The 8715-nt window shown below is 62.4% G+C and overlaps 1 protein-coding gene across 1 annotated transcript; it reads right to left on the bottom strand.

Annotated features, from left to right (window-relative positions):
• Positions 1-5028: 5028 nt before the first annotated feature.
• CKB (creatine kinase B) lies at positions 5029-8467 on the bottom strand. The gene is made up of 8 exons (XM_068547699.1): positions 8391-8467; positions 7880-8084; positions 7517-7671; positions 7311-7443; positions 6795-6966; positions 5929-6052; positions 5513-5702; positions 5029-5425 (listed from the first exon to the last, which is right to left on the bottom strand). The coding sequence occupies exons 2-8, from the start codon at positions 8070-8072 to the stop codon at positions 5247-5249; spliced, it is 1146 nt and encodes a 381-aa protein (XP_068403800.1). The 5' UTR covers positions 8073-8084; positions 8391-8467; the 3' UTR covers positions 5029-5246.
• Between the last annotated feature and the right edge of the window lie 248 nt (positions 8468-8715).

The following is an 8715-nucleotide window of genomic DNA, read 5'->3' as shown; positions in this document are numbered from 1 at the left end:
AGGTGTGCGGCCCCAACACTTCCTGAGAGAGATTCGTAAGCCCACTGAGAAAGGTGCTCGCCCGCTACCTCTGTTTAGGGATTGATAAAGTCCGCCTGTGAACCCCATGAGAGAAGTGCTCTCCCACACTTCCACTCAGGGGTGTCTGGGCTCCCCCACGAGATGTGACCCTTAAGAGCGAGCATGACGCCCAGCTTGGTATCCTTCGACGAGGGGGTTGAAATAAGGAGAACACTGAGTGGGACTAGGAAGGTGCATCGCAGGCAGAGTGCAGACGTGCAGAAGGGAGCCCCGGGTTGGACCGAGGTGGCAGATGGGAACAAGTCTGGGGGTGTTGATGCCACTGCCGTCAGTCTCTGGTCATGTGTGTCCCATCTTGACTGAGTGCACGCTGGCTGGGAGGGGCCCAAAGCCAGGCTGTTTCTAGAGCCATTGGTCTCAGTTCCAACTGAATTCCTGGACCAGCAGGCACCAAGCCAGGCCTGGCATTGCAGTGGGATGAGTGTGTGGCCAGGCAGGACCCCGCCCCAGTCCTCATTGCCAGGTCAGGAGTGATACTGGCTGTCACCCATGTGCACCAGGTTAAATACGCAAGGGTGTTCCACCCGCCGGGCTTGGGCGCCCCTTGTCCGAGGTGACCTCTGAAGCGTTTTCCCTGCAGCCACGGATGCTGCAAGAGCGTCTTGGAAATGTGCTCCTCTAGCTGGGCAGTTGCATGCCAGGCTCAAAGCCAGGGTTTTGCTACGAAAGCAGAAGAGGAGAATGCACAGAGATTTATCAACAACAGGAGGGGCTGGAAGGAGTACTCTTAACTTTTCTGGGTGTTAAGCTTAATTCTTTAGGTTGAGCCTTAGATTTTGACAAGACCCCAACTCTGAGAAAGGTGTGAAAGTTAGAACTTCTGAAACCAAGCAGAACATCTTCACTTCTCTGTGTCTTTAGCAAAGCAGAACCAGCTATACAAAGACAGATTTGGGGAGAAAGGTAGAGAGAGTCCAGATGCTGGGAATGGATCCCTGCAGAAAGCCTGTAGCCAGACTTGGGAACTGGGATTTTTTTTTTATTATTATTTATTTATTATTTATTTTTGGCTGTGTTGGGTCTTCGTTTCTGTGCGAGGGCTTTCTCTAGTTGCGACAAGCAGGGGCCACTCTTCATGGCGATGCGTGGGCCTCTCTTGTTGCAGAGCACGGGCTCCAGACGCGCAGGCTCAGTAGTTGTGGCTCACGGGCCCAGTTGCTCCGCGGCATGTGGGATCTTCCCAGACCAGGGCTCGAACCCATGTCCCCTGCATTGGCAGGCAGATTCTCAACCACTGCGCCACCGGGTGAAGCCCGGAACTGGGATTTTTGTCATCCAGTTCACATGTGAAAAGCCTCAACCCTTAGCAGGGTCAAAAAGCCTTGCTTCTCCAAGCTGAAATTCTGTCCCCTGTTCATTGGAAACCTCACAGGCAGCAAGATGACTTCTTGCCAATGAAAAGATCGTTTTCCTTTGTTACCTGTGGAGTGAGTACATGTGTGCCCCCAAGGGTGCTTTATGGGGCTTTGGTGTAGGCACCAAGCCGCTCCAAGTAGAAATGCAGCATGAAGGACCTTCCAGGCAACTGCCACCAGTTCAGCTACCAATAAGAGCAGCAGGTCCTGCACACTGGACGTCGAAGATGTTCTGAAAAGTCAAAAGAGCAGTGAAAAGAGCCCAGGACTTGGAACTGGGTGGGCTCACTGGTGCTGACCCCTGAGCCAGTTCTGTTTCCACCCCAGGGGTGGGGAGAGGCTCGCCCAGAGCAAATGGGAGTGGTGGCGGTGAAGCCCTGCAGCCTCAGTGGTCTCCCACCAACTGGGACACATTACAGTGTTTTTTTTAAACCACTCAAAAAAAGAATTTGTTTCAGCTATTTATATAAGTAATATGTGTTCACTGTAGGAAATTTGGAAAATAAAGTATAAAGAAGGAAATCACCTGTTACCCCACCACCCACAGCTGACTACTGCTGCTCAGGATTTTTCCATACGTGTTCTGTGTGGGATCCCAAGAGTACAAGCTGTTTTTATAACCTGCTTTTACGCTTCTGCTTTTTTTAATCATGTCACCGTCTCACTGAGCTCTCCACGTTGCTGTCGATGCCTGCGTGGCGCCACATCGAGGGAGGGAGGTGGCCTGGTTTTTTAACAACCCTTTATTGTTGGAGTCCTGACCAGCTCTTCCCTGTTCTAAGTGACTGCATCTCTTCATTATCTCTGTAGGGCAATGGTTCTTGAAGCAGCTGAGGGCCAATTTGGCCCCCCCGGGGATATTTGGCAATGCTAGAGACATTTTCTTTCCATTGTCGCAGTCGGGGTGGGTAATACTGCTGGCATCTAGAGGTTGGAGGCTGGTGATAGTGCTGAGCGCCCGGCAGTACCCAGGGACCGCTCCCCCTCCTCCCGCGGACCGGCTGTCGGTGGAGAAGTTTCTTGGCTGGGCCCTGGCTGCGCCGCAGGTGTGATGCTCTCACTGGCGCTGATCGGTGCCCTCCGCCGAAACAGCGAGCGAATACGAGTATGTGTTGTCATGTGGTGGGGCATTTCTTAGACCTTCCATGTTTGACCATGGTTTCAGGAAAATTAAAACCACCCTGTTTAGAGGTCTCTTGAATCCAGAGGAAAGGGGGAGAGGTTGTAGGGACTGTGGCTGAAGGGTCCATGGACTGCTGAGCAGAGGTGCCCTTGCTGAGTGTATAGTCAGCTCTGTCTTGTCCTAAAAAAGAATTAGTGCAGCTTACAGCTTACAAGCGTGCATTCAATACAGCCAGGTAAAATAAATGAGAAAGTGAGAAGTAAAAGTGAGGCAGAGGGAAAACGGTGGGGAGGAAAACAAGCGGCCTAGGGGAGCAGCAGTGGGTTTGAGACGGCGTAGCTCTGAGCCTGTGGAAGACGCTTCCCCCCAGGGTCCCGGCGAGCTGTGCCCGCCCTGCTCGCTTGACCAGGTTTCCGAGAGCCCCGGTGCTGGGTGTGCCCCACCCCAGCTGCGGGCAAGGGCAGGAGGGCGAGGCTTAGGCCAGTCTGAGGGAGCTAGCTTCCCTGCGCCAAGGCCTGAGAGGCCTGCGCACGTGGTGAAAGGGAAGTGTTGGAACATTCTCTGTATCAGGAAGTGACATGCCTGCCTGACCAGGGACCTCAGGTACCCGTGCACACGGGAGGGTGGCTCCGGGACAGTCATTCCTGAGCCTGCACCCCGGGCTCAGTGCAGGCGGTGGTGAGGGGGCCTGAGCAAGCAGGAGGTCCTTCAGCTGGAGGGAGCACGGGCAAGGGCCCCGGAGTGGGCGCAGGCAGACGGGCCAGGAACCCTGCTGGCCCCTCGGATGGTAGTGACACAGCCAGACTGGGCAGCTCCTGGACCAGCTGGGGGAGGCCTCCCACTGCTCCCGCTCTCTCCTGAGCTGCCCGCAGCCTCCCTTCTCTGCAGGGCGAGGCCTTCACAGAGGAGGCGCACGCCTCCTGGGCTCCTGCAGCCCTTTTTACCCTGAGTCTCCAGACTCTACCGTCCACTAAGCACTGTCTGGCCTGGCCCAGCCCACACTGGCTGGAGCGGGGCGGTGGGGGGACGGTGGCTGGAGGAGGAAGCTGAGAAAAGGGGCCCCCTGCCTGATGTGTGCCCCTGACCTGGACCTTCATGGCAACAGGGCCAGCCCAGAACTGGCCTCTGGCCCCCAGGCCAGTCAGGGACCCCAAGAGTGGGTGCAGAGACCCCCTTCCCTGCCAGTCTTCTGCACCTGGGGGCCTATCCCCTCTTATGCTCAGCCTATCCAGGTGTTCACTCACCCAACCTCTGGGCCCATGCCCCCTTCCCTGGCAAAGGCTCCTGAGAGCCCTCCCCAGCCTGGACACCGCCTGGATGGGCCCCTCAGACCAAGCCTGGCCACCGAGGCAGATGCCAGGGCGCACCTCCTACTCCACTGCTGCCCCACCAACCTGCTTGTCCTGGGCCTCGGGGTCTGGCTTGACAAGCTGCCCCTGGGACGTGAGCGCCCACAATCCTTAGTGGGCAAGACTGCCCAGTCCAGGGCGCGGAGGCCACGCCTGGCTTCTCCCACTTGCAGGATAACCTCAGGAGGACTGTGTGGCTGATGCATGGGGAGGTGGGCATCGCAGACCCTGATGGGGTTGAGGAACGGGAGGACAGAGGCGGCCCTGGCCAGCAGGTGGCAGCACAGACTGTCCGCAGAGCTGAGGAGCTGGCGAAGGAAGAGCCCAGGACCCCGGCTGGCTCACCCGTCCCACCTAGGGTGCCCACCCATGGTGGGACCCCCGAGTGAGACCAGATGGGGACAGCAGCAGCCGGGAGGTGGCTGGGAAACAGACCAGGAGGCCATGTCCCGAACAGCCCCAACCTCCTTCCTGCTCGGGGACCCTCTGGTGGGGACCTGCCATGGGAGGCCCAGGGACTGGGGCACCTGAGGGTCCTGGAGAGGAGGCTGCAGGGAGGAGGGGGACTGACGGGGCCCTGGGGCTTCCTGGAAGGGGCTGGAGGGCTAGGCTAGGGGCGAGCGAGGGGACAGTTCAGCCTAATGGGAGGCTGGGAGGGAAGGAAGGGGAGGAGAGACGTTATTTAGGAGATAGAGTAGGTGTTGAGGTGGGAGAGGGAGCAGCTGCCTGCAAGAAGAAGAGGAAAAGGTATCAAGTTTCTGGGCTCCTGCCCTCCCCCCAGCGTCCACAGCTCCCCCAGGCTACAGGATGGGGCTAAGCAAAGTGCCAGGCTCCACGCCCCAGGCCCAAAAATCCTTCGGATGCTCAGGCTGGGGCTCTGCCACCCTGGAGTTCCTCCCCCTTCTTGTCCCTCCCCCACCAGCCCACCCCAGGCCTGCAGGGAAGCCAAGTAGACAGGATGGCGGAGAGGCTCGTGGAACAGGACTAGGTGGGTACAGCAGGGTGCCTGCCTCTTACTACTGTCCCAGCTTACAGTGAAGCACAAAGGGCAGACCCAAGACTCAGGCCCCAGAGCCTGGCTGCTGAGCCCTGGGCTGCCCCTGGAAAGGGGAGGCACCACTCAGACTTGGGGCAGGCCAAAACCCTAGTTTATTTCAGCATCAGCAACATCTCAGCCATCACAAAAATAAACTCTACCAAGGGCGACAGAAGTCTCTACAGCAAGGCTAAGGGCTCAGCCGCCAAACGGCGAGCCTCAGGGGTGCATGGTGGGCGCTGCCCGGACAATAAGTTAGGAAGCAGCAGGGCTGGAGGTGGTGGCAGATGCAGGCCAGGGCTTCACTTCTGGGCAGGCACGAGGTCATCGATGGCCTGGCCCTGCTCCAGCCGCTGCTCCATCTCAATGAGCAGCTTCACGCCGTCCACCACCATCTGCACCAGCTCCACCTCCGAGAAGCCCAAGCGGTCAGCGTTGGAGACGTCAAAGATCCCGCCCACGGCAGCCGTGTCCACACCGCCTGGGGAGACAGCCAGGTCAGCAGGGCTGGTGAGGAGGGGGCTGCCCCGGCAGAGAAGGGTGCCTGGAGGCCCCCCACCCCACTCACCTGTGCCTCGCTTCTGAAGCCGCAGCCGCTTGAGCACCTCCGGGAACTTCTCGTGCTTGCCCAGGTGGGGCAACTTGATGTGCACCCCTGCCCGCAGCCCTGTGCCCAGGTTAGACGGGCAGGTGAGGATGTAGCCCAGGTGAGGGTTCCACATGAATTCGTAGTTCTTAGACTTGAAGAGCGTTTCAATCTGGAGGTGGAGGTGTGAGAGGGGAGGCCTGGCTGAGACATCCCCCAGGGGACAAGCTGAGACCCGGGAGCCCCCCAGCAGGACCCTGAGGCAACTGAGACCTGGACTCCCCAGGAGGTTAATGGGGCACCTACATCTCTGCCTGAACCGGGGGGCCTGGCCCTGCCCCCTCCCTGGCACCCAACCCCCACTGTGCCAGCCCAGGTTGCGGGGGGCCAGGCCTGACCTGGGTGAGGCCATTGCAGAAGCGGGTGAACACCTCCTTCATGTTGCCCCCCTTCTGCATGGAGATGACCCGCAGGTGGTCCTCCTCGTTGATCCACACCAGGAAGGTCTTATTGTCATTGTGCCTGGGGGAGGGGCACAGTCAAGCCTCCTCCCTGGACTGTGGTCTCAGGGCACATCCAGAAAAAAAACTCTAGGGGGTCCCCAGACCGGAGGCACTTCCCTGGTCCCTGGGGTGCTCATCCCAGCTGTACCCAGGAGCGGGGGCCGCTGCCCGGACTCCAGCCCCGTCAACAGCCTGGGGGCACGGAGGGAGGCCAGGACAGCTCAGAGAGGGGACAGAAAGAGAGGCCTGAGCTGCTTCCCCAGCTTGCCCATCAGGTACTGTGTGGTCCCCACCAAGGGGATAAGGGGCAGAGGCAGCCAGCACAGCCCCCCTACAGGGGGATGCGCTGTAGCTGGGCGCGGAAGCCCCACGATACACGCACAGTGTGAACAGGAGCTTGTAAGCCCTCCTCCCCCACCGCCCACTCGAGGAAGCGTCTGCGTCACCCAGCACCTGACTGACTCCCCGCGGGGAAGCGGGTGGGAAAGGAGAGAAAACAAGTAGCTCCAGCTCCCCAGAGGGGGGTGGAGGAGAAAAGCCAACACGACTGGTCCCCCACCTCCTAGATCCTGAGAGGCTGAGGCCTCTACTAGCCGGGGTCCTTCACTTACCTGCGCGGTCAAGGTCACCTGCGAGGAGGCCTGGGTGGCACCAAACCCATCCCAGGAGCCCGGCCCCTCCCTCTTCCTCCTCGGCCTCGCCAGGGAGAGGACGAAGGCGGGGAGTGGGGACCCGCGGGAGGGGGGTTGGGGAGCACGCACCAGATGCCGCGGGCATCCGGCCAGTCGCGGGCCATGCCCGAGGCCAGCAGCAGGGGCGACACGGGCTTATCGAAAAGGAAGTGGTCGTCGATCAGCTGCTGCTGTTCCGCCTCGGTCATGCTTCTGAGCGCGTAGTACCTCCCCGCCAGGTCACCGTCCAGGCTCGACAGGGCTGCGGAGGGGCGCGCTCAGGAGGACGAGCGGGTGGGCTCCTGTCCCGCACCGCCACCACCCCTAGCGACACGGGTCCGCCCCACCTCCCCGTGCCCGCTCGGCTTGGCTGGAGTCCAGTCCTCTCGGTCCGGGCGGCGGGCCGAGCCGGTGACCCGGCCCAAGCCGACCCTCGCCGGGCCCCGGGACGCTGTAGGCGCGGGGCTGGGCCTCGGTCCCTCCGGGAAACCGGAGCCAGAGCGCAGATAAGAGCGCGGCGTCAGCGGCGGCTCGGATGACTAGTAAACAAGCCGGCAGGGGCCGGGACCGGGACCGGGAGTGTGGCCCGGCCGGCCCGACCCTTACCTTCGATGGCGAGCTTCTCGATGGCGCGGCGCTCCCCGCGGCTGCAGTGCGGGGGGAGGCAGAAGCCGCGGATGCTGCGGCCCGTGCGCACCCGCGAGCTCAGCACGTAGTTGGGGTCCAGGTCGTCGCCGCCCTGGGGGCCAAGCAGAGGTGAGCTCCGGGAGACCCCTCCCCAGGCCGCCCCGCCGCCCCGGGCCGCCCGGCACCTGCAGGTTGTCGGGGTTGAGGTCGGTCTTGTGCTCGTCTGTGGGCTTATAGCCGCCGTGGCGATCCTCAATGATGGGGTCAAAGAGCTCTTTGAACACGTCGTACGACTCCTCGTCGCCAGCCACGCAGCCCACGGTCATGATATAGGGGTGGCCTGTGGGGGGGCCGCGGAATGAGGACAGTGACGTCACTGCCAGGCCTCAGCGAGCCGCTGAGGACCCTGCGGCTGTGCGCGGGAAGAGGGCGCCCGGACTTTGGCCCGAGGGGGACTGGCATGGGGGGGGGGCCTCTGGGCCCTAGCCGGGGGGGTGTCCCGCGGATACGGCGCTGGCACCCTGACCCCGGGACTGGTGTGCGCGTACCTGGGTTGTCCACGCCGGTCTGGATGACGTCGTCCAGCGTGAAGCCGCTCGGCGTGCTCTTAGCGCGCAGCTCGGCGTACAGCTCGGGGGTCAGTACCTTGGCCATGTGATTGTTGTGGCCGCTGAGGTCGGGGTACTCGTCCTCGGCCGGGAAGCGCAGCTTCAGCGTGTTGTGGCTGTTGGAGAAGGGCATGGCGGCGGCGGGCTGCGGGGAGACGCGGGGGTCAGCGGGCACCCGAGGCTCCGGGCCTCCTGGGGACCTGCTAACCACCCAGGGCCCCGGGCACCGGTCGCCCGGGACGCGGCTAAGGTCAGCGGGGTCGGCACTGCGCGCAGGGGGCTACCACATCGCCCAGGACCCCCGGCCTAGCTGGCGCGCCCGCTCCAGGCGGCGGGCCCCGGCGTGCCGGGAGCGCGCGACGCCACGGCCCCCGAGCCCCCTCCGTGCGCAGCGCCCCTGCCCCGGTGCCCCGCGACCCACCCCCACACCCCCGCCCTCGGGCCCACTCACTGAGCAGCCGGGCGGGGGCGGGGGCGGGGGCTCTCGGTCGGTCGGCAGCTCAGGGCGCGGCGCAGGCGAACAGCGGCCGCTCCGCGCTCCCGCGGCTCTTAAGGGGCGCGACGCGGGCCTCCCATTGGCCGCTATTTATAGCCCATTCATTCCATTGGACCACGCTACGGGGTGGTGCCGTCGCTTTGTCCGCCGCCTGCAGCCCCCCGGAGCCCCCCCACCCCAGGCAGCCCACCCCGACTATCCCCTCGCTGGGACCCCGCGCAGCCCGCCTACCCCACCCCACGCCCGCCCAGGATCCCGAAGCCGGAACCTCAGGCCCTTG

Source organism: Eschrichtius robustus, chromosome 1, assembly GCF_028021215.1.
Source record: "Eschrichtius robustus isolate mEscRob2 chromosome 1, mEscRob2.pri, whole genome shotgun sequence".
In the NCBI taxonomy this organism is placed as follows: Eukaryota; Metazoa; Chordata; class Mammalia; order Artiodactyla; family Eschrichtiidae; genus Eschrichtius; species Eschrichtius robustus.
The sequence above is the reverse complement of the archived record's forward strand: the minus strand, read 5'-3'. Positions and strand labels throughout refer to the sequence as shown.

Bases quoted from the DNA above. Each gene is read 5' to 3' on its own strand.
- CKB (XM_068547699.1), bottom strand. From the start codon at position 8,072: ATGCCCTTCTCCAACAGCCACAACACGCTGAAGCTGCGCTTCCCGGCC. The intron at 7,672-7,879 runs GTACGCGCACAC...GCCCCCCCACAG, and splicing joins GACCGGCGTGGACAACCCAG to GCCACCCCTATATCATGACC. The intron at 5,426-5,512 runs GTGAGTGGGGTG...CTGTCTCCCCAG, and splicing joins GCTTCAGAAGCGAGGCACAG to GCGGTGTGGACACGGCTGCC.